This window comes from Acipenser ruthenus, chromosome 24 (assembly GCF_902713425.1).
Source record: "Acipenser ruthenus chromosome 24, fAciRut3.2 maternal haplotype, whole genome shotgun sequence".
Classification (NCBI taxonomy): Eukaryota; Metazoa; Chordata; class Actinopteri; order Acipenseriformes; family Acipenseridae; genus Acipenser; species Acipenser ruthenus.
The window spans coordinates 22,711,029-22,736,903 of record NC_081212.1 but is presented as its reverse complement, the minus strand read 5'-3'; the positions used below and the strand labels follow the sequence as shown (position 1 = coordinate 22,736,903).

General features: G+C 39.2%; 1 protein-coding gene across 1 annotated transcript in view; it reads left to right on the top strand.

Moving 5' to 3' along the window:
* The window catches only part of prtga (protogenin homolog a (Gallus gallus)), a 49,657-nt gene that overhangs the window by 15,336 nt on the left and 8,446 nt on the right, over positions 1–25,875 (top strand). The window contains exons 3-15 of the mRNA XM_058998751.1: positions 3,855–3,999; positions 4,199–4,332; positions 4,636–4,773; positions 5,143–5,301; positions 5,669–5,828; positions 6,206–6,453; positions 10,246–10,410; positions 11,284–11,589; positions 13,620–13,808; positions 23,786–23,881; positions 24,088–24,274; positions 24,747–24,874; positions 25,266–25,436. Of these exons, the coding sequence (XP_058854734.1) occupies positions 3,855–3,999; positions 4,199–4,332; positions 4,636–4,773; positions 5,143–5,301; positions 5,669–5,828; positions 6,206–6,453; positions 10,246–10,410; positions 11,284–11,589; positions 13,620–13,808; positions 23,786–23,881; positions 24,088–24,274; positions 24,747–24,874; positions 25,266–25,436 (2,226 nt within the window). The remainder of the gene's footprint in view (positions 1–3,854; positions 4,000–4,198; positions 4,333–4,635; positions 4,774–5,142; positions 5,302–5,668; positions 5,829–6,205; positions 6,454–10,245; positions 10,411–11,283; positions 11,590–13,619; positions 13,809–23,785; positions 23,882–24,087; positions 24,275–24,746; positions 24,875–25,265; positions 25,437–25,875) is intronic.

Here is a 25,875-nt window from a genome sequence, read left to right as displayed (position 1 = left end):
GTCCCATGTATCCCTCAGTCCTGTGGTATTGGGGTTCCAGATACAGTCAGAACTTACTGTGGCAACTCGTCATCCGCAGGATCTCATTTGCATGTTCAGACTATCACACCTCTATATGGAAGACCAGGCACCAACAGCACAATTCCAGTTGAATGCACTTATTTCCTGGCCTCTCACTGCAAAAGGCTGTCTAGTTTGCAACCGAGATAAATAAATCACATGATACCTATACTATACTTGCATAAAGGGATGGGGAGTTTTAAGCATGTGTTGCCAGTTGTGAAAATGTTACTGTATGCTGAAATTACTTTTTGCATTACTTCACCAACATTGATCATTTTTTAATATTAGTATTTGAATTGTGTTTTTAAAATTTAATGGTATGGATGAACTAATTAGGACGACAAATAATTTAGTTTCCGATAGATGCTTCAGTGAGAGTAAGAAGCCTTTATTTGCAATCCATTGAGCTCATGATGGTTTACTTGTAGTTAAATAAGAAGATGCTAGCGAGCCTCTGACCTTGTTTTGGGAAAGTAGATGAGGGTTCTGATGGAGCACTTTTAGCTCTGTTCAAATAATGATCACTTGTATGATGAACTGCCCCAAGAAAAGGTCAATATGGATTTTTTTTAGTTCAATATATATAATTTTTTTAAAGGCGTGGGGGATGGGAGGTGGGGCTATGGATTATTGACATTTAGTGGATGTTGGTTTGCATTGGTTCAGGTTTATAGACAGAAATGCATGGCTTAGATTTAAATAATTACAACGCAATATATTTTGCTCTGTGAATGTACAATAAATATGCTGCTGTTGCAGTTTGGTTAGGAGCGAATACTTCTCTAATTATTCCCTTGAAAGGGAGCTGGTTAATAGATGACTCCTTTAATTACAATGGATGGGCCAATTTGTCATTGAACTGCAGGGTTTCTTTTGATATGGGACACCCCTGGAAAAAAAAAAGACTGGTATTTTGAGGCTTTCAGAATAAATGCTTTTAGAAAAAAAACAGAAAGGTTAGTGAAAAGCTATATAAATCTATATAGACAGCAGGTAGAGTGGAAAAGGAAGAAATATTTCATGGAAACTCAGCGGGTTGTCAGTGGGAAGCCAATGTGCAAGCTGTTGTGTTTCTCTTCCTGTCAGATTTCATTTTCAGCCCACTTGTGTTATCTGTATCGGTTAGCAATAGATCCAGTGGAGAGAAATCAAATCCCTCTTCTACTTCAGCTGCCCGCTGGTTTCTTTCCTCCCGTATGCAGCTGGGAGCCTGAAATCCTGAATGGAAGTGTATTGTGGAATAATAGCTTCTGACAGCTTCGGCAAGTAATGACTGTGTTTTTAAATGTTTTGATTTGTAAACCACAAAGTGGATTAGAGTGCTGATTGAAGGGCTGTGTCCTGGAAGTGAAATCTATTATATAGCTTATTGGAGTGCTGCTTGCAGGGGAAGGGGCTGCGGCAGGGAGATTTCTGGCAACTCTCCAATTTATGACCAAAAAGACAGCTTCTCACTGGTTTTTTTGCCACACTTGATTTGTTCTTTCAAACTGCTGTTTATTTAAAGCATGCCCCCTTTGGCTTCGACTGCAATGTATCTACTGTTCCAGCACGAGCTTGACGAGACATTTGGTTTGAGTGAATGCAGAATAATTGAGTGGTCAGTTCTCCCTGTAATTGATATAAACTGTCAACTGCCACATTTATAGGCCTGCGTTCATAAGAGTAGAATTACAGTTTATTTAAGAACCTTCAGAGGAGATCCTGTGAAGGCGGAACAAAAGCTGTATACTAACATGCTTGTTATGACAGCTGGGAATATCGGGAGATAAAAACTGTCAAGCTAAGAACAGGCAAGCTAAGCTGCTTCCAAATGCCATTATACTGGCCCACTTCATCTCCCCGAAGGTTCATTGTGTTGTTGCAAGAGAAATTGATATGCAGCTCTGTAGTAAAACAAAAGGCAGATGGGTTGATCCATGGGAGGATCAGGGGAGCTCGCAATTTATCATAGGAACTTGTAAAAGTGAATTAGGAACTGTACATTTCCTTGTCTACTGGTAATCCAGGGATTAATAATAATAATCGGGGTTACCAGGAGATTTTGTATCAGTAGTTCAAATTCCTTGTTCAGCCGATCCCTTCTTTTAAAGATTGAAGTGTGCTTAAGCTATTTTCATATACTAGGTAGTTGGCTTTTAACCTGTCTAGTTCTGGTTGTCCTGTAGAATATGCTTACATAATTTAAATTGGATAGAAGGTTAGCCATGCTTGTAAATATGGTATACTGTTCATGTTGGTTGCACATCATTCTTTTACCTTTTGAAAATATCTTCAAAAGGCACGGCAATATCACAATTGTCATGCCCATAGGCATTTGATCTTACTAACGGACTACAAAGCCAATGGCACTGATTTTTTCAATTACCCTGGAGACCGGTCAGAACTGGCCAGACAAGGTGCTTGACAGCAGTGGCACTGCAAATGGATTAAAAATATATTGGATCCAACATCCCTCTTTTCTGAACACCTGACACATGGCGGAAGACCTACCAGTAGTATACACTTACAAACAGGCTATGCTCAGTCTAGCAATAGTTTTTATAGTACCTTCTAATGAGATTCCACACTCTTCATGTTGTATGGCGTTGTAGTTCCTGGAGTTTAGAAGCCAGTAAATTCACAGAATGCAATCGACTCAAACCCCATAGCCAATTAGACTTTACTCGACAACACCATAAAGCTTCGCTGGTGCTCTTCAGTGAACTGTGCCGCTGTGCAGTTAGTTTAAAAAGAAATCAATGTTAATGTCATTCCCTTTCCTACATAACAATATCCTGACCTTTGTTTTATTTTGTCCTTAATGCTGTGATTCCACATTTAGTCCATTTGTCATGCCCCCCCCCCCCCCCCACTCTTTTACATACATTGTTAGAATAGCTATATAAGGTATAGTTAGTGACAACATTTTTGTACATGCCAAATTTTGTTTTTGAGCAGTTGTAAAAAAATATGTAATTTTTAAAAATGATTTATCTCTTAGCCATCGGCACGATCACAAAAAAATTCTCTGCATCAGGGGAGCATGTCTCATTATTGATCCAGTGAGTGTTTCTGCTGAAAGAACTCATTTTCATAGAAGCTGGTACTGATGATTTTGCTGGTACCTTATTACAACATGTAATCTCTTATTCAAATAACGACAGGCTGCAATTGGTTTACTATTGGAAACGAATGGAAAATGAACCATTGCATTCTGTAACTGGAGGTGTTAAGATGGTCGTAGAGGGGAGTGACATTTCTGAACACATTTAAGTAATTGTTCCAGGTGCGTTCATTGAACGTCTTGATTGATTTCAGTCTACCCATGGCCTGGTAGATAACATTCATGTATCTAATCATTGATCAGGTTTAGGGTTTCTTTTTAATTGTAAAGCTTGTATTGATCCTTAGATGAACATGGTCTCTCAAACATGGGTTTTATTACAATGTTATATATCTTCATTTGTTTAAATGCAAGAAGTAACTTCTTGTGCAGTGTGAATGTATAAATTCAGCAGTTCTAAAATGTCCACAGAACAATACATTGATTTGTGTCCATTCCATTTCTAGACTTGACTCTTAAGGTGCCTCATTTAACCAGGTGACGTGTTATTGGTGAGATGTCCTAAATAGCCATGGCTCAACAGTTACTAGAGAGGCTGTGCTTCAGTAGCCAGTGTGTGTGTTTAAGTTTGGGTTTGTTTCACTCTTTCCTAGGCAGTCCCTGCTGAAATGTTCTCATCTGGGTCTTTATTCACTTTCATTTTCCAGTGTTGTCCATTTCCTCACCATGAACTTTTTGTCTTTAGGTATCTCACCCTTTGAAGTCCAGCCAGTTTCTTCAGTGGTGGAGGAGGGTTCAGTGGCCAGATTTACCTGCAAGATCCATGCCAACCCTCCACCAATCATCACATGGGAGTTCAATCGGACCATACTGCCTCTGGCTACAAACAGGTATGAACCCCATCTCCTTAAAGACCATCTGATTAAAGAATCAGATGACTTGCAGTCTCTGTACTAGTCAACTTCCTCGACATTGGGACCAGGGGCACCGATTTGTTGGTTTTGCTTCATTTGCGGAGAGTTTTTGAGTGGGTCTTCTGGTTGCTGTTTGTTGTTCAATTAATGAGTTAATGGTATTGCTGTCCAATAGGATAACTGTGCTGCCCAATGGAGTCCTGCAGATCTATGGAGTTAATCAAGGAGATGCTGGGAATTATCGCTGCGTGGCAACTAACATTGCGAACCGTCGGAGGAGCATAGAGGCAACACTGACTGTTACTTCAGGTATTTACAAGGACGAAAACTGAAAAAACATCCACGTTAGCAGATTTTTTGCGTGTTTTTTTTAATATATATATATATATATATATATATATATATAAAAAAATAAAAATTAGTGTGTGTACAGTGGTTCCCCTTTAAGTTATAAGGAACAGGTTATGAGGCGGTACAATCATGGCTCCCTCTACAGTGTTATAAAGGGGAGCACTGTATATATTTATTTTATTTTTGTGTATTTTTTATTTTTAAATAACTAGTTTTAATTCACTCCATTTCATTTTCTTAATGGTTTGATTTGTTTTGTAGTTCCAGAGCCAAGGCCGCCACAGAAGCCAAGAATCATCGCGGGGCCTCAGAACATTACAACAACCCTGCATCAGAGCGCCATCTTGGAGTGTGTGGCCACTGGCAATCCAAAGCCTATCATTTCATGGAGCCGTCTAGGTATCCACTTTATCTTAAAACAGTCAGGCTACATGGTAGCTGTGATTACTGGAAGAATCACAGGTTCAGATTAGATTGTTTGCAGTGTAGGAATTGGCCTGATAACTGAAACCGTTTGTGGTGTCCTATTACAGATTTAAACATTTATATAGACTGGGAAGAAAGTGACGCTGTTGACTAAATTTATTGGTATCCATTGTATTCCCATGAATATCATTACTTGGTAGTGTAAACGGGCCATAGCTTAAGGACTTTATTGCATTCTTCACAGTAAATGATGCCAACTATAACACAAGTACTATGAGACTGTAATGGCTAAACCATCTTTGGTTCTGACTTCTTCTTCTTTTGCATTCTTTTTGCCAACAGACCACAAGTCGATTGATGTGTTCAACACACGTGTGTTGGGCAATGGAAACCTGATCATCTCTGATGTGAAGCTGCAGCATGCTGGTGTGTATGTGTGTCGGGCCACCACTCCAGGGACACGCAACTTCACTGTGGCCACTGCAGCGCTCGCTGTTCTAGGTAAGCTGGTTAACAGTTGTGTGGCAGGGATTCCAATTCCAGCTAAGGAATTCCTTGTAATCAGATTACCCGGTGGGGATTAACACAACTGCTGCAGAGTTGCCTGCCAATAGTGCAGTCATTTGGATTGAAGAAGCTGGTTGCTTTAAACTTCCTTTTGCAGGTAAGGAATCCTACTTTGGGTTAAATTTCAGCGGACGTCTGGTTGTGTTTACACAAGACCAATGCACCTGGTTGTTCACCTTGACCAAAACTCCTCTATTGGCCAGTTCACCTGCCTGTTGCCTATTTTGCCGTTGAAGTCAAGCAAAGCCATTTAAAAGTGTGTTTCCTATTTCTTTCTTTCTTTTTTTTTTTTTTTAACTAGCACCCCCTTCATTTGTCGAGTGGCCAGAGAGTTTGACCAGGCCTCGCGCAGGAACTGCTCGGTTTGTTTGCCTGGCGGAAGGCATACCGAACCCCAAGATCACCTGGCTTAAAAATGGGCTGAAGATCCACTCCAATGGAAGGATCAAAATGTACAACAGGTAAGAACCTTGGAGTTCCACAGCTTCAGCCTCCAAATGGGAAAGATCTGCATATATTATACATGCTTTTGAGAAAGGAAAACATTTTCTAACAGCCAGCAAAAAAACAATTTATTCCTGTTGTCATTGTGACACACGGCAGTAAATCTAGAACAAATTTATCAATACATGTTTTTTTTAAATATGCAATTAGTGACTGTTTTAAATACACAATGTTTTAATAATTTTATTTAACTAATGGACTTTTTTGTTGGCCTTTCTCTACCTACTGTATTGACTTGTGTACACAGAAATGCAAGTGTATTAATTGCTATTGATGATCTTTACCACACTTCAAATGATGAATGAACGACCCCCTCCCCCTTTGTCTCTTCCAGTAAATTGGTTATAAACCAAATCATTCCAGAAGATGATGCTATTTATCAGTGCATGGCAGAGAATGACCAGGGTTCCATTCTGTCAATGGCCAGGCTGATTGTGGTCATGTCTGAGGATCGGCCAAGCACTCCAAGAAACGTCTGTCCTGAAACCGTGTCCAGCTCTGCTATCCTGCTGGCCTGGGACAGACCTCTGTATAACTCAGACAAAGTCATTGCATATTCAGTGCATTACATGAAAGCAGAAGGTATGGTGTGAGGAATATGAAGTTTCTCTTTAAGATACATTACAGCAATCGTGAAAGCTGGTAGCGGTTTTGCATTATTTATTTATTTTTTTGTATGGGGACTAGTTAGCTACTACTGTCTCATACGGTAGTTTTGCGTCAGGAAAAGCCTTAAACATGGAATGTAGCGAGCGTGGACACTCAAGTCATCTTCTACAAGGTATAACGCAAAACATTTTCTTTTATAGGGAGAAAACCCAGCTTTTTAAATGGTTATTGAATTAATCCGACCACCGTCATTCATAGTTGTGATCACTGTGTAAAGCAGGCCAGCTTTGTGCTCAAGAGCAAGCTTCTTCTCTTGTTCTCCCTGCATTAGCCAGAATGCTGTGCTGTGAATGCGGCTTGGTCACTTACAATGTGTCCTTGTTGCAATTCCACTTTCCCATGGCCTTCATGGGAGGGTATGTAGAAACGCACAGAAATTAACTGAAGTACTACACTGGCTTTCATTACTAGACATCTTACAGTACCTTGAGATTGTTTTGTAGCCTCCCTGAACTCCACCCCCGTTTTATAGACACTGTTTGAAATCCTGGGTCCTCTTCAGTTTCCAAATCCCAAAAATGGAATGTGAGAAACTGACCATCTCCTGTTAATAGTGGGTTGCTGGGCAGTGATAAGGGTAAAGAATGGTTGTACTAGCTAAATAGTGACAGGTACACAAGTCACCTCCTGCCCTTGCCTCCATGCTAAAAGTGCATTGTTCCTGATTAAGAGATACGGGAACTGTATTTTACCCACCTTGCAGGTTTTCACTGAAAGATAACTATTAGGAAGATTATGAAGTCGATTCTGGTTTTGGAATAAAATATTTGAGTATACTATAATGTGTACGGGGCCAATCAGAAGCTTTTGCTGCCCTCGGTAAAGAACTGCCAAATAAATAATTGCTAAAATGTATAAAGGAATAGCAAAAAACAAACTAACTCAACATATGATATACAGAACTCTGGAACACCATAATCACAGTCTCAGTGTTCAATTGAAAATGTTCCCAATTCATTGTGCTGTTAAAGTGTTTGAGGAGCAGCGAGGGGAAGAAACACCTGCTCGTAAATGTATACTTTCGCATTTTGTCGGAATAAAACCTCTGTTTCTTTTAGAATTACTGGCATCTGTCAAAGATTTAGTGCACTTGATCACAATTTAGTGCCACATTTTGTCCAGCTCTACAGAATGAGGCCCTTAATATTGACAAGAATCATTCCAGCATTGCACTCTGCATCTGAGGTCACAAAAAGAGAACATAAAATGAATAGAGGTCTAATTTAAAGTGAGGTCTAATTAAAGTGTGTGGTGGAGTGTGCTAATGCAACACTAGAGATTTTGTGAAGGTATTGGAAGAGTGCCGGTCTGGGTGGAAGGCTGTCTTTGTCCCTCATTTATGGTTTCTTTCATTTGGACACAGTATGAGGCCTAACCATGTATTCAGCAGCTGAACAAGGCCTTTTCTATTTACCCTCGAGGATCTTGTTTACTAGGTCAGAAATCGGGCCCTGCAATTCATTTTGAACAAGCAGTCGGTGAATCTGTTGTGCGACCTTCCTAATCTGTGCTAATTAAAATGCTATCGGGGGCATTCAGAAATGTGGGAAAATTGTAATTGTGGAATTTGGCTTTAGTTGTGTTTTACAAATTTGGCTGTTAAGGGGAGGAGTGGATTTGATTTAATTGAACATCATTTTTTTTTTTTTGTGTTCATAAAGCATTCAGAGACACAACTTCACAAATGTATCGTGAAGGAAAAAGACCCACAGACCAGCCCTGCTTAATGTGCCTCCTGATTTATATTTTAATTGGCATTTACTAGGGGAAAAGAGAAGTTGTAAAGGGATGCAAAAGGTTTTTGCTTAAATGTATGCAATTCTTAACACTTTCTGTGAATGCTTAACAGACGAGGGCCTTTTTAGAATAGTAATACCGGGTTAAAAAAAAAGATTGGTTGTTAGCAGAAGGGACAATTGGCCTTCTAAACTTTTAAAATTTAGAAGGCCAATTCATCTAGGATTTATTTTTTATAGCCATTATTGTTAGTTTTTGAGTTAGTTGGTGCTTATGGAAAGTGGGGATTTAATGAAGCAATGGTTTGAGGTCTGTAAGCCTTTCATTGTAAAACCTGGTCAAATCTATAGGAGGGAGGGGGATGGGATGCAAAGACTGGAGGTTATTCTTCAGAATGTGTGTCCAATTAATTTTAAAATATTAATCTTTTTATTTTTATTTTATTTTTTTTATAATTTTCAAATGTTGGCTGAAAGAAAATTGAAAAAATAGGAAAGTGCGAAGGGCCCTTGTCCAGTAAAAACAGCATAGTATACATGTAGTACTGTTAGCATGGCCTGCCCGTGATTGACCCAATGTGTTAACGAGGGAGTACTGTATTACAGGGAAGTACAATAAATAAAAACCTTCATTTCAAGTCCAATATGGTGGACTTTCTCTGTCTACTAATTGAGTGGTGGAATCCCCTTCCAGTTGTCCACTTCTGAATCTTCACTATTCACATCTTTCTGTACCTCTGAATGTGCAATGAAGATATGGGGGACTCTCTCAGGATTACAGTATACTGTATAATCCCTCCCTAAGGAGTCAAGATAGCTGAATCGGAGTGCCAGGGGGTACAGAGGATTTGAATAAAATAAAAATAGATGCTTACCAGGTATCCAGAATCCTTCCTTTGCCCTTCTCTTATCAAGTAACACTGATGGTGAGGGATTAACAAAAGGCACCCAGATAGCTTGGCAGGAATGTGCATAGTTGGCATCACATGCAGTCTACATGCTGTGTCGTTAGAACAGTGCTTCAGGGTTTAGAAACACATGTTAAATAAATGTTAATTTTACAAATGTATTACAGTATGTGAAACTCTTTGTAGGGTTAGTTTAAGGACTCAAAAGCATTCCAAAGGTGTTTTTAAGGTTGACAGTTTTAGTTTTCTCACAAAAAGTTGTGGGATTGTATTTTGCTCCAAAGAGGATTCGAACAGGTGTAACATGGCTCCCAGTGTAGCTGAGTGGCTCTTTTAAACTCCCTGCTGATCATCTAAAACGCTCGTTTGTTTGAAGGGCGTCTTCGGATCACCTGTGTGTGTTTGTCAAGTCAAGCAGAGCACTTTGGGTACGATTTAGTTTGCTCTCGGTGATAAAGATGCCTCCTCCTGTGTGCTTGAATTGGCATACCGGTTTCCTAGCAACGAAAAGCCAGCAAGTGAATGTAGCCTTTCTTTGGATTATTTATTCAGCTTGCAGTAATTGCAGTCAGTTCCTATGGAAATTAATACGTTCCTTATAAAGTATCTAGTAGGCATACCATTATAAATAGAGAGTGGTACAGTTTTTTCCTTGCTGTTTGCTTCTATTTCATGTTGGTACTAATTGCACGCATTGTTGTGTAATTTCAGTACACAGCAATCCGGACAACCCATTGTTGCTATTGGCAAAACTGTTGCTAAAGTATAAAAATTACTGTTGGTCTTTCTCTTGGTCATTTAGAAAATTGTTCAGAACCTCCAAAGTTCTCTTGCCTCACCATGTTGGTATGAAAGCAGTACCGATGGCCAGCTAATGGATTTTGTTGCAGCAAAAAGGACCCCACTGTGAATGGTTAACTCATTTCCTAGGTCCTAGTATTTTAACTGATTACATAATATACATTTACTCAGGGTAGGGTTGGGTTGTGCCAATTTTGCTGTAGTTTCTCTAGATCCTGAATTAATGTATGTACTAATGCTTTTTATTCCCCCTGTTGTAGGTCTGAATAATGAAGAATATCAAGTGGTTATTGGAAATGAGACAACGCGCTACATTATTGATGACTTGGAACCAGCCAGCAATTACACATTTTATATTGTAGCCTACATGCCCATGGGAGCCAGTCGCATGTCAGACCATGTCTCCCAGCACACTTTTGAGGATGGTGAGTAAAAATGATCTCGAGAGAGAGAGAAGAGTGTACCTTTAGACTTGATCCACTTCACATACTATTAACACACATGTGCCATTGTGGAGAAAGAGTAAAGCAGGGGGAATAAATAGACTGCATGAACAACAATGTGTCTTATATGCAGTTAAAGTCCATTTCAGTGTAGCCTCTACTGTTTTTAACGCATTCAATATTGTATTTCGAAATCACAAACTATAGTCCTGTATCGTGTCGAACTCCAAGCTAACCTGCATATTTCGTATTAAACTTTGATGTAAATCATACTTCATGGATAAATTCAATGAATTGCTTTTAATAATGCTTCAGTACTTGAATAATCTTTAGAGAAAAGTGTATTTTTTAAAGAAGCAAGGAGACTTACTTAACTGTCAATAAACACCAACCGATTTTACATTCGAGAAAAATGTAATCTTAAATGTTTGAAAGAAAATATGTAATTGGATAAATTGTCCTTTGCAAGTATAGTATGCCAATGCCAGTGCCTGTATGCTTGCTTGCTTGCTTGCTTGCTTGCTTGCTTGCTTTAGTGTGGTAGCACTGATTTTAAAGTTGGTTGCAAATGCAGTGCTGTTGTGATTGCTTGGAGTTCCAAGAGAAGTAAATGCTCAGTGTGCCTTTGATTTCGCCCCCTCTCACTGTTTTTGTAAATGCTTGTTTGCAATGGAACAATGCAGAGACAAGGGGTGGTGTATTCAAATTAGTTATATATGATTGATTAAAACAATCCTGTCAAATGCTGATGTGTTCCTGCGCTTTATTCATATGGACTGGCTCTTATTGTGGACAGTTACCAGACACATTTTCTGTTAAGTTATTTGTGTTCATTCTGGTGTTTCCTCGTTGCAGTTCCACTGCGGGCCCCTGAAATCAGCCTGACTAGCCGCAGCCCCACTGACATCCAGGTCTCCTGGCTTCCCATTCCTGCGAAGTTTAGCCGAGGCCGCATTGTGACGTACCGCCTCTCCTACCGCGTCAGCTCGGAGAGCGCCATCAACACCCTCGAAATTCCAGGAGCCAAGTCCAAGCACCTGATTGAGGGCCTGGACCCTGACACCATCTACCTGCTTCGTATAGCGGCCGCCACAAAGATAGGCTGGGGGGAGCAGTCTGTCTGGACTTCCCACAGAACCCCAAAAGCATCCAGTGCTAAAGGTGAGGGAGTCATGAGTGCAGCCCCCCTAGTACAGGGTTCATGGTCTTGGCAATTTCAAATTACTTTTAGACTGCAGTACTTATTAGCTAAAGCTGTGCATTCTGACTAAGTCATACAATTGAGAGTGTTTTGCTGTAGCGTGCAGAATAACTTCCCCATTTGAAGTTAACTGCGGTACATGAGTCACAGACACATTAATTGAATGGCTGACTTGACTCATTTTGCAAGTATCCGAACTTAAGAACACTAAATATTGCCTTTTCTTAAATATGACCCGTCCATTTGGAGTATGATCCATATGCGGGAAGAGCCCTGTTGCTGAAGAAATTGCTCTGATAATGTTGTTAAGCCATTATGTTTGTTACACTGTGACCTTTGCCCCCAGTGTCAGTAACAACAGAATGGCCTCAGCAATGGGTCATAAAGGGAAAGATGGCCTCCATGTGGGAGGAAGAATAAGGCCTTTCCAAACCAAGGTCTGCCGGTGGTCTCCCTGCACCGTTAACAGTTTTATCTTGCAAGTAATTTCCACTGCAGAAATTTAAATCTGGTCTTGAATGTCAATGTGGTAGGAGAATGTCCAGATAACAACTAAAACCTGGCAGTTTTTTTTTTTTTCTAATTCAGCAGCCTGACACTAAATATTCCTGTCAACCAGGAGATAGATGTGTTTCTGGGGGGCTTTGGGACCTGTTGTTTTGATCAGATAAAGGGAGTAAACAGCAGGGTAGAGGACATTCCTTTTCATAAAGAAAGACAGAAGGAGGTTGATGGTTCATCCTGGGTCCCTTCTTTTATCTTTCCAAAAACTGACAATATAAATAAACTCTTCCTTGTCACATTTTTATTATGATTCATTTCTTAGCAGACGCCCTTATCCAGGGCGACTTACAATTGTTACAAGATATCACATTATACATTATTTCACATTATACAGACATCACATTATTTTACATACAATTACCCATTTATAGTTTTTTTTTTTTTTTACTGGAGCAATCTAGGTAAAGTACCTTGCTCAAGGGTACAACAGCAGTGTCCCCCACTGGGGATTGAACCCACAACCTTCCGGTCAAGAGTCCAGAGCCCTAACCACTACTCCACACTGCTGCCCTTTTATGTTAATTTCCCTAGGGTTATACACTCCCACATTTCTTGACTCCTATCTATGTAATCCCTTCAGGGGTTATTTTATATGTTTGAAACCAACACAGATGTTTAATTGCAAATTGTAATTCTGAATTTATTCCATCTTCTGAATAGTAGAGTTTTTTTTTTTTTTTAAATGTACTGCACATTCAGTATTGACAGTAGGCTGCTCCCAGTACAGTAAGCCATTGCTAACTACATTCCCCATTAGTTAAACAGTATTAGACATGTAACAGTAGCTTGTTGTCCCAGATGTCTATAAGCAATGCAGTTCAGGGCCTTGGAGAATTTACTTTGCAAGGCCTTTACGTCGTGCTTTGAAATGATATGTTGCAGTTTAATAACTTCTGTAATCTTCTATTGAATGAGATGCATACTATTTCTGAAAGTTCTAGCGAGATGGTGTACCTGAGATCAGAGCAGTGTCGTCTCCCTTAAGAAGCCCTGAATGAAATCTCCATAATCAGACCAGAGTGCCCTCAAACACAATGCAGAGTCCAGCCTTTTGGAACAGGGGGTGAAGTTGTGTGAGGGAGGTTTGAATAATGGTCTCGCATTGAATACACTTTTTGCAAGCAACAGAGGGCAGATGACCCTTAAGTGCTGTCACCATTCACCTTTCCCAAGCACATTGTAATATCTGTTAAACATCTGGTGTATTAACTTTCTTCAGCTTATCGCCACAGAACCTGATTGTGGGTTTTTCTTGTACGTTTACCTAGGAAGATCCTTTTTAAAGACACACAAATTTGATATAAAGTACATTTAAACAGTAAGCATAGATATAGCATGGACAGTTAACCTTGAGTCCCTCCCAGTGTTCTCTTCAGGACTCCTTGGTCCCTTGCATTTGTAAATCCTGTGTTCTTATTCCCCACAGTACCCATGGCTCCAGAGCTGCGTTTAGAGCCGTTAAACTGTACGACCATCCTTGTGAGTTGGCAGCCCCCTCCAGTCAACACGGCCAACATTCAGGGATACAGACTGTTCTACTGGGAGGACAGCCAGCAAGAGAGCATGCCCATTCAGCTGCGTGCCCACGACTCGCACCGCACCATTGGAGGCCTAGGTAGGTACTGTTTAAAAGAAACTGCTCGGAGGCTGTTCAGTGGTTATGAATGAAATATTATTTTCATTTTCATGAGGTAATAATTACAATGTAGTTTGTGGCTAAAAACTTTACAGTAACTATTGTTTAAGAAGCCATAAGCCAACACTTTTTTTTTCAGGGGGGGGGGGGTTGAAAATTCCACACCACTAAGTGGACAACTGACCATCTATGTCCATTCCTACCAAGGCAGGTGGTCAGCAGCTGATATTTGAGTCAGGAAGCAGGGAGGGACAGTGGCCTGGGAGAGTCGGAGATTAGGCCACATAGGGGTTGTATATACTGTATATAAACTTTCAGAAACCTGCATTTGTGAATGGATCAGGTTGTATAGTTGCACTGAGCCAATCTAATTTTTTTTTAATGGAGTATATGGTTTACATTTCAGAATGTTAAGACTAAGGATGCATGGATTAGGGCCAGACACGAGTTGAACGGTGTAGCTCAAGCATGGTTTTCCTAGACTATTATGTAACAGCAAAACCAATTCTGCCTGTAGGTTCCAGAGAAAGTAATTCATTCAAGTGGGAGCTGATGACAGCTTATGTTGACTTCATCATGTTAGTTACTACTGCATCTTGTTTCCTGTCTGCGTTCATGTCACTGAAGTTCACAATATGTTTCTTAGTTATGTTATTAATGCCTTAATTCCTCAGGAAATGTAGGCCTCAAGCTATTGGCAAGTGTGGGAGGTCATGCAGTTTAATGCTCGAGTCAAGAGAACTTGTTTGAATATTAGAAACTGTTTTTACAGACCAGCTCACTTGCAGTAGCATTTACAGCCTTCATTGTGCAGCTTTGATAAATTGGAGAACATGAGATATGACTGTCTGTCTTAGAAGAGAGGAAAAGCTGTTCTTGTTCTGGAGGTTTATGGCAGTTTTATTACTTGTGTGTGTGTGTGTGTGTGTGTGTGTGTGTGTGTGAGGAGACCAATTGGAGCTCTTCACTTCAAAGGACACTATTACCTATTGTGCTAGGTCCTGAATACCAAGATCATTTATTGGTCAAGAGTCAACACAATTCAGTTTGTTGATAAACGGACAATGGTCTTTCCATTTTTCAAGCCACATGGTAGTGTGTGCATTTTATAGCATGAACTGGTCCCCCCAAAAAAAGTCTGTTACCGTACATCAGGAAGTTTAATAAGGAGTAATGTATAAATACTAAAACGTATCTCTGCATTAAGAGAAATCTCCAATATAGATGTTATTTGTTTATTTAGCAGACGCCTTTATCCAAGGCGATTTACAGAGACTAGGGTGTGTGAACTATGCATCAGCTGCAGAGTCACTTACAACTACGTCTCACCCGAAAGACGGAGCACAAGGAGGTTAAGTGACTTGCTCAGGGTCACACAATGAGTCAGTGGCTGAGGTGGGATTTGAACCGGGGACCTCCTGGTTACAAGCCCTTTTCTTTAACCACTGGACCAAAAAGCCCTATAATGTATTATAATGTTATCACATTATAATACCAACACTGTGTGTGTGTGTGTATATATGAAAATAAACTGTGTAGCTACATTGGTTCCAGCAAAAATGTTATACATTTGCACTGGCAGAGAAACCTGCTGTAACTTGTGTGTGTATGTGTGTGTTTTTTTTTTTTTTTTTTTAAACCATCCTTTTAATAGTAGTTTTGAATGATTTATTGTAGTCTAATCTCTTCCTCCATCAAGCCCTGGGGCAGAGGGTTATCTTACTAGGACCCTGGTCTCTTCTTACGTTCAAGTATGACTAAAGGGCCAGAATAAGTGGACCCTTTGTTGGCAGATGTTCTCACTACACTCTGTTTACAGGGAATCTGTGAATATGTTTGAACTGCTGCTGACTGGAGTGGACAGAGATTTATGTGGTTTGGGTTTAAGATACTCTTCATAACCCCATGGCTAATCTGTTACTTTAATGACTGACAGCTTAGTAACATTCCAACAGGTTAGTGGTGACTTATTTTCTCACCTGAGTTTAGTCTTTGCTCTACACTACTTACTGCAGGGAGATATTGCCCTCAGGTTTCTGTCCATGTGTTGCACTGTTTTGGGTAGCCATGCACTCAGTTACTATAGCATGGAGTTAATGAAATCAATCAGTCAATCTCTTCAAAACTTTGTTAATGTTTTTTTTTTTTTTTCAATATTTGGAAGCACCCAGACCCAGAATTTAAAAGGATGCTCAGTTTATGTTCTGTTTGTAGATTGTGCTCCCAATAGCAGTAACTGGTAGCCAAGCAGATATGACTATTTTAACTGTTCACTTGCATTAGTGTATGCAACAAAGCCCTGTTAAAGAATTATGCTGTATAGGATAATATGAGGTTGGGTGCTAAAATTATTGATAATCAATTGCTAAAGGGGATGTTTAAGTATTGCATCACGTCTGAGATCACCTCATTCATGATTGAACTTGGAATATGACCTACTACACATTATTCAAGAACACTGTCATCAGTGTATGTGTAAGGTGACGTTTTGGACAAACTTATGTTGCTTTTCAAAGCTTGTGTTGCTTTTCATTATTGTCTAAATTGGATTATGTGCTTCATAATGACCAGGACTTGCCTTTTTGTGGTAAGCCTAGGGAATGTGTTGTTTTTTTTTCATAGATCATCTGTTTCTGCACTCTTACAAAAGTGCTACGTACATTCTATTGAGCTGAGATTTTATGCATATGCCATTTTAAAGTTTCCTGTCATCTGTACGATTCAAAGAAAATGCGTTTTTTTTTTTTTTTTTTTTAATGGCCTTAAGTAAATGTATTGCTATTTCTGAATCGTACTGAAAAAGCACCTGCAGTCAAAACGTCCCTCAGAATCTTTGAAGATTTACCTTGCTAAATATTTATTGTACCTTTTTAAAATGCAAAGGTCCAAGCACTCTAATTGCTTTGTGACTAGACTTTGAAACCAAGGTCATAATAATGTTTAATTACAACAGGATGTGATTTATCAATGTGGAGTTACAACATCTCCATGTATCTCAATTCAGCAGTTTCAGAGCGGACTGGATCTAGCAGTGCTGCTATAAAAAGTAGCAAGGTTATATTTTCATATTGATTTTAAGAGTGACAAAGTATGACAAATGTCCCTTTAATAAAGCATTCTGATGAGCCTGGGTTTCAATAGGTCATAGGACAACTTTAGGGAAGACCGTAGATTTGAGTAAAATTTTAATGAATGGTTTGCCTAGCAACCAACCAAGATTACTGATTCTGCACGACCTGTCCAGCATCCTTTGTGCAAGACAAATTGTTTTAGCAAAATTAGATTATTTTTGTAGTCTATTGGTTTGCAGTTTGCCATTCAAATATCCTGTTGAGACAAACGGTAGTTTTGAAATGTATTTCCTTAATGTGAAATGCTGTCTTAGAGTTAATTTAACTGTTACATAGCTAGATTATAGGGTGAAAATATATATATATATATTTGGAAGTGTTAGTTACGAAAGTACCATTTAATAAATGTCTTTCCTTTTGCCAACATTACTGAAATATAACATATTATAATGTATTTTATACTTCTATACACAATAAAAGTGTTAATTGAAATAGTAAATAAACATGAATAACAAAAAAAGCACCATTTAAAATATCTTGGCTGGTTTTGAGTGAATTTACTTGTACCGTAATTGGTTTATTATTACTTTTCTCTACAGAGAAGGTTCATGTCAGAGTAAATTAGATTAACTTTGTCCATTAGGCACTGGACCTTTCTTTGATTTGTTCTCAGTGTAAGCAAGGCTTTATTTGATGCGTGAGGTCCTTCACAGCTTCGATGTGTCAAAGGGGATCTCTTTCAAAAGATGCTTTTACTTGACGCATGAATGAGATCTGAAGCATGCCTAGGAACAATACCGTAGCCATTTATGATGCAAGGTTTCTACATATCCAGTTTAAAGAAATTCTACATTTGCACAAGCGTTTACAGTTTAAAGGGGAAACAATGATAAAATACATTTCAAATCATCTATGTTATATCAATTGGTTTCTTTTTATTGAACACTGTAGGAAACTACATGCATTAGTATGATTGCATCTTTTAATGATGAACGTTAAGAGAAATGAAACCTGCATTATTTCAAAAGGTAGCCGACAAAATTTAATTTGCTAGTGTGGATCTGGGGTGGGGTGGTAATGTCACAAATATGACATTAAAGCACCACATGGTTTTCGTAGCTTAGGAACAAGGAACAAGTATTTCCAGACATGAAAAATATAACAGATAGCAGCTCTTGGCAGATTTAAGGCTGTCATTTGTTTATCACAGAATCCAATTTTCCAGGGAATCTTGATAAGAGACCTGAAATCGGATGCCACCTCAGTCAACGTGAAGTATAACAACCACACTTTTTGTTAGTTAAAAAAGGGCTGGCCAGACCATTACACATTGATTATTGCACTGTTTCTAAATGCGTATTTCAATAGAAATCATGGATGTAGCACATTCAGGTTTGTATGATGCAACAAAAGTGGAATGCCTTTTAAAAACCAATCCAACAATGCACGTGTCTTGCTTGAAGCTAAGAAAAGACAGTTGTGAGTTATTAGTTGGTCGAGAAGTTTAAACTAACAATAGTGTAAAACTGTGACAGCCCAAAGAAAACTAGTACATGCTACAGAAACCTCCAGCCCCGAAACAGTCTGATGGATGATGATAGTGGTGTGTGGTGTTTTTTTTTTTTTTTTTTTAACTCCATTACATACAAGGTCAGAATGCTGGTGAGAGAAATGCTGTAGTCGATGTATTTTTGTGCTCAAGGCAGTTTGGAATGTGTTCAAATCCAAACATTATCAAATAATGTATCATTTTGTATGCCAACTGAAGTACAAAGAAGTCTGCCATGGAGAAGGAAGCCCTCTTCTCTAATAGAGGTCTAAGTATACTGTTTCTGTAACTAGAATTGTGTTTAGGAAAAATGTAATGTATTTTATTAACTTTGAATTGGTGACAAAGAAAAGTAAATGGGGAATTTGTAGGCTTTATGTTTTGAACACAATTTTTGTGTTTTTATTTGCACCGTTTTCATTCTGTTTTACGATATATGAAGGAATACATGTAGCATCCCTGAACATATTTTAAATATTTAAATATTTGCACAAGTCCTGTGCATATGCTTTTGTTTAACAAACATACTGTTTTTGTCAATGGCACTAACACTAGTTACACCCTTCAGAACAATTTTAATGACTCTGGGGAAGGAATTCGGTGAAGGGTTATCCGTTACAAAACCCAAAGTAGCCTACTCTCCTCCACTTTGTTCTCTTGCTAGTTTTTCTCCCTGCCTGCCCCTGAAAAGGTGCTGTTTCGGTCAGTAAAATAGATGACATTTATGGCTGAGGTTCATGCCTGAGGCCTTCAGGGGGGCAGAGCAAAGCACTGAACCAATGCAGGGTATGCAAATAGGCCATAAAAATCAGGTGACCACAAATGGAAAGAATTTAACCCCCCCAAAATATCTAAGAAATGTGTAGGCTGTCACAGAACTTGAAGGGAAACTCAAGTTTTTTTTTTTCCCCCCACAGAATGGAAACATGTAATAACATGTGCCTTTCATAAGGAAAACACTATTTGACATTTGTCCATTTATAACAGGTTATTGTATTAGCATATCCTATTATGAATCATCATTGTTTATTAGGGTGCTTTAAAATGATATTTTGTTTGCCAAACTAGCTATGTTGTGGTCTTCTGGCCACCCGTAACATTTCTCCAGTAGAAAACTAGTTTTTAAAGTTGGTGGAGTTGGTATCATGTTAGCTTAAAGGCTAAAATCCAACTGGTCTTGACTACAGCTGTTTTTAAAAACCCTTGATGCGTTCACCTTTATTGCTAGAAGATTAAAGCTGGCAGGAAATGTCAAGATAGGAATCACACATGCACAATGGCCACCATTTAAAGTGATTCCATTGCACCCACAATTAAATCTCAAACACAGTGCTTTTACTTTTCCCATAAAGCATAAGTAAGCCAATTTTAACCCAGTCTTGTGGTGAGCTGTAGAAAGTATCCTTCTAAACACTGCATGATTTTTTTTTCATCCACGTTTTTATAAAAATATTAAAGAACAATAACTGCATATTTAGGTTGTGCTTCACTCGGCTCCAGTGATAAACTAGCATTAATTTCCCAGTTCCTGACTTTCCAGTCTAATTATTCGTTTTGCAGATTGTATCTTAACTGAAGCTAATGGCAACTTAGAACAGCTTTGAAGCAGTAAGCTTTAAGAAGTTTCATTGCTTCTCATGAGATTTTTAACTCCCTCCCCTCACAGCTCCCCCCTGGTACTTCTATTGCTTCAAGCAGGATTTAGCTTGCCCAGATTCCATGTCAAAGGTCGTGGCCCAGATGTCACGCCATCCCCATACTCTAGGCCTCTTGCATGCATAATTACTGCAAGCCCATTGTGCTGAAGGGATGGACTTTGGGGGCTGAGCACTCACCCTGGAAAGGCAAGACCAATGATCTTTCAGCTGGACTGTGCGAAACAAAGGCCTATGGGGATGGCCGGAGTCAGACAGAAGGAAGATTGAACAGCGGGCATTTGCTGAGACCTTGAATTTAATTTCATCACTCATTGCTTCTTTACAAAACCCCCATTGAAAATAGAGTCCAGGCTTGTTTCTTCTTGACGCATTCCTTAGTCTTTTAAAAGAAAAGTTTCCCTTTTTCATCCAGTAATTCTAGTTGGGAGTGAATTTTTTTGTTTTTATCTTTTAATTCTGTTGTATTGACTCGTTCATATTTTAATCAAAAACAAATTGCCTTCATGACGATTTTGATTATTCATGAAAAATGCAGGCCAGCTAATTTCCTTTTCTGCTATATGGGGCTTTGAACACAGAAGGTGCTGCAAGGTGTAGTTATGAGAAAGATGGCAGTATATTTTGCTGACTTTTTCAAACCAGACTACTAATGCAGAGTTGTGTACACAGGCTACATAGTGGAGGTTTTTTTTTTTTAAGTAGATTTTGCTTTTTATCTGATTCCAAGTCTCCTGGGTGATCTTTCTTCTGAGCTTGCAGGTCTGTTTTTCAAATCACTTTCTTTCTCATAATAATATATAGGAGGGGGAGGGCAGGCCCTAAACACTTTTTTCCATGGTCGTGACCTCCGATTCTTTCTCCTGATATCTGCCCCCCTTGACCTTTATGCCCCTAGCCCGGATCCATTCAGGGTCTTCAGGTCTTGGCAAACAGAGCAGCTGAAAGAAGCCATTCCCAGCATTCCTAAAAAATAGATACTTACACTTTTTTCATTTTTAAATTGTTAAACAAAACTACCTTTTTATTTTAGAAAAATACATATCTTAAGCTTGTACCTGTAACGTACCTGAATTTCTCAATTATAAACTTTAATTTGCCTGTCAATAGGCCTCCAAATCAATTTTTTATTTTTTAGTAACTCCTTTTTCAGTAGTAAACATCTCCTGTGTGTTTGCATCATGCATATTCACTCCTGTGAGCAGTTTAATAGCAGGCATATCATTTCACACTAGGGTGTTTTCACACGCAGTGTAGACTTGGATTTGAAGACTTCTTGTTTCCTATAGCCAGCAGGTTAAATGTCAGCCCTTTGAGACACAAACCCATATCTGTCAAATGTGAACTTTACAACTTGGCCATTTTATTAAAATCTATAAATGTCTTCAATGAAGGAAGGGCGTAGCTTGGTGGCCACTTTTGGTACTACACTGCCTGAATCCATTGGAACAACATGGAAGCATGACAACATCATAACTTCATACAAGGATATATTTTCTTAGTTTGTTTTAAAGAAGCACAGAAAGAATTGGGTGGTGTACAAGAAGGTTGCATACCTGTCCATACTTTAATGTAAGTCTAACATGCACTACAACTCCAAGGAATGTACCCTTCTCAAATGTCATTCTCTAGAGACAGGCCTATCTTATTATTTCAACATGTAGTCTTTATTTAACAACTAAGCACACCCAGTTTCTGCAGATTAAAAGCGAGAGTTGCTTGAATTGGAACAGGTCTATAGCAGTGGTTTGCTTGTCGTGAGGAAGTGGATTTCCAATGCCATGTTTTGCTTGACCACCAAAGAGGGCCACAGTAATGGAGTTACTATTGTGTTAAGCAATCGTTAATAAATTCATACAGGTTTTGTTCAGACTGGGTTAATTATTTGTGTAATCAGGACTGGTATGGATTGTGATTTCGTAACTGAAATCTGGTTAGAGATTGCGCTTAATGAAGTGTGACATACTTTAAAATATTCAAGAGCCCTTGAATTCCTGGGAGTCCTCATCTCGTTAGTTTGATAGATTCTGTACTGTGCCTAAAGGCCTCAGAGGGCCAGTAAGAATCTTCAGTAATTTCACTCTAATCTCATTGGAAAAACATACAGCCATATAAAAGGGTCATATCCACACAAACCCTGGCATATTTAATTGTGTTTGCTGAAAATAAGCTAATGCACATGAAGAGAAAGATGTATACAAGTAAATAATAAAAAAAAAAAAAACCCTCATCAGATTACAAGGTCATTCTTTTTCCCAGAATAAATTGAATAGTGTTTAAAGATTGATTTCCATAGGAAATCGCTGGTGTAGTAATGGCTCTGCTAAACCAGGGGCTGACCTTTTTGAGGGACCCTGATGCATGAGGTCTGGATGTTCAGTGGTGGTGCTGGGTTCTGTGTGTGCTGGGCAGCTGCTGGACAGCTCAAAGGCCTCCCCTGATTGACCTCCTGCTGGGATGGCTTGACACTCTGATATCTTGCAGGACCCCCAGCTCCACTGGAACTCCAGGTGGTCAGGCCATCAATAGTTTGTCCGTGATTTACATGCGAATTGGACAAGATACTGCAGCATGGTCAAGATTAGGAAAAATTGTGTTTCTGCATTTAATTATCAAGGCCATTCCAGCTTTTTAAAAATCCATGTTTAATCACATGGATCTACTTAATGAATACATGCTGAAGGAGGACTGTCAAAAAAAAAAATCCTAACCCTAAACAGTGGTATTGTTTTTCTATTTTGTGCTGCGTGGAAGCTCACAGATTAAACAGCACGAAGTGTAATTCTTTTCAGGAACAGAGAATTTTTTTTCCCCTCCAACCAATGTCAAACCCAATTGAAAGTTGAAATCGTTTCAAGACATTCCTCACGGTGCTCAGTGCTGCCTCAAGATTAGGTTATTATGATGTAAGGATACTTTTGGTCACAGCTTATCGTTAAGGAAATGGGCTACATGTTTTCACTACTTTTGTGTTCCCCCCCCCCCCCCCTCTCCCTGCCCCGAGTAAAAATAGTACCATGTGTTGTGGGTCATGCAAGCAGTGGCTCTTCCTTTAGAGATGGTGATTCAACTTTGACATTAGACCCTGTCCTTTCTGTGCTTTTAGGATGAAATGACCATTCCTGCTGAAGGTCCATTCACTGAGGGCCTGGGAGGGGTCTTTTTTTAAAAGCTGTGTGGCAGGATGATGAATGGTGCTATCAGTCATCTTCTGTGATGTATATACCAGTGGGGACATCGGCGCCCATCAAACTGTTAATGGGGAGCAGGAAACAGATGTATGCTTTTATGGATCTCTTAACACGGGTGGAAAAAGTAGGAAAAAAAACCCACCAATTTAAGTGCAATTTGCCTTGTTTTGTTTTCTCTTCTAATAGTTTATCATTGTACACACACCAATCAAGTGATAAAATATATATCGTAAGGTTTTCAGTGCAGAAAGTGATTTTAAGGTTTGTTTACGGAAATTGAGATTTTTGTGTTGTAGTTTAATTGTATTCTTTGGCTAGAGTGTTAAATTATTAGAAATAAATACCTCTCGGCATGTGTTCTTTTTTCAATTCTTTTTTTTTTATAATCTAGTAGCCAATGTAATATAAAAATGAAGTTAAAGGATTCTTACCGAGGTACCGAAGTGTAGAAATCCTGTTTAACATTTTCCTTCTGTGTTTATATTTGTAGATCCAAGAAAAAAGTACCATGTGAAGTTGCTGGCCTACAGTTATGCAGGTGAAGGATATCAAGCAGACCAGACTGTCAGCACCCCAGGATGTGTGTGTAAGTATGGAAGAGACTCCATGTGTTGCAGTGTCAACAAATATGTGGGCTGTAGTTTGTAGGCAAAGTATTGCTTGTTCTGCAAGTCTTTTAAAGCCTTCATTCAATAAAACCAACAATGTACTTCCTAAATCCTAGTCTGTCATTTGCAGTGTGGTCAGTGTTTATTATCCCAATAAGTTTTTTTTTTTGTATTTCTTCTACAGCGGTTCGCGATCGCATGGTGCCCCCGCCACCTCCCCCTCACCACCTTTACGCGAAAGCCAACAGTTCATCCTCCATTTACCTCCACTGGGGAAGACCAGCCTTCACTCTGACTCAGCCAGTGAACTACACTGTTCGTTGTAACCCTGTAGGCCTGCAGAATGCTTCCCTGGTTTTGTACCTTGAGACGTAAGTCGTATTCTCACTTCAGTTTAGAAAGATGAAAGCGTTTTCTTGTTGTTGCTGAATCCACAATAAAGGATGCTATTTTAATGATCCAAACTGAAGCAGATCTAAATACTGGGATATACCATGGAAAAAGCATAGCAAAGTTATAGTAAATAGAAGTGGTAAAGAGCATGCAATTGTGGAGAATTATAGGCAAGTGTACTAAAGTGTTTTGAAATGCAGAATATTAGAACTGGAAGACCTGCAAATTAACCATGGTACCCTTTTATAAGGGTACCAGCCACATTTCATTTAATTTGTACTATAATTATGAAAAACACACATTTTAAATGTATCTCAACAAGGTTTGCTTGCTGTGTGGAGTTTACAGAAGAATAAGCAGGAAGTAAGTCTTCACCAAAGATACTTTAGTGCAAACCTGAGCAATAGAGCACTTGTATATTCTGACTCTCTACAACTGTGTCTGCTGCAGATCGGAGCCGCACCTGCTGGTGAAAGACCTGGAGCCGTACACCGCGTATGAGTTTGCAGTCCGCCTGCACGTTGAGCAGCTCTCCAGCCCCTGGAGCCCCGTGGTTTATCACACCACCCTATCAGAAGGTAAGCTTGGGGATCATCTTAACAACTGGATAAGGAAAGGAAAACACAAGCCTCAGGGGGAGCTTATCTCCTAGATGGTTAGCAGGCAGCTGAACAAATGGAAGTGAATTGTCTTCCAGTTCCAGAGGCCTGATTTCAGATATTTGGATCTGGATTAAGGCTGAAAACCTCAGGTGTGGAGGCGTTTTATAAAGGATTGGGTTAGGTTGTATGTAAAGGTTCTGCAAAGAGATAGACCATTTAATAAGACTGTGGATCTGAGTATGGAGTTGCTGGTAGGCTTTTTGTGTTCTATGTTGCAGAGGCATGTTGCTTGGGGTTTTCATAGCAGATGTGGAGGTGCTTGGGCATATCTTCTATAATCTTCATTATTCCTGGCTTCTTGTTGCAGCTCCCTCTAGCCCCCCATTGGGAGTGAAGGTGACTCTGATAGAAGATGACACGGCTCTCGTATCCTGGAAACAGCCAGATGAACCCAATACAGTGGTGACTCGCTACACCATCCTTTATGCCTCCAGGAAAGCGTGGATTGGTGGAGAGTGGCAAGTGCTTCAAAGAGAAGGTAATTTTGTCAACCAAACCAAAACCTAGAATAAGCAGGTTGGAAAGCTGTTGTCAAAATGCCTACCTCCAAACTGATGAATCAATGTGGTAGTCAATACTTAATTTCTCAATATATGAGAAACAGATTCTTAACTTCTTTACATCTGAGGTCTAGTAATGTTTTTATTTATTTAGTGATTCGTAAAGGTCCAGTAACTGGGAGCATCTTGATTTCTCTAAGGAGAATGTTACATTCCAGTGAGTGGGTATCGCATACTGAGATTCTCATCAGTTGCAGCTCACTACAATATTCTGTTTTAAAAACCATTGGTATTGGTAAAGCAGTGTAAAGCATTATTTTCTGAACAGTTTGCACTTAGTGAAAATCTATAAAACGCTAATGAAAAGACAACTGCTTTCATGAATGTGTACCTGGCACATTGACCCGCTTTTTTAAA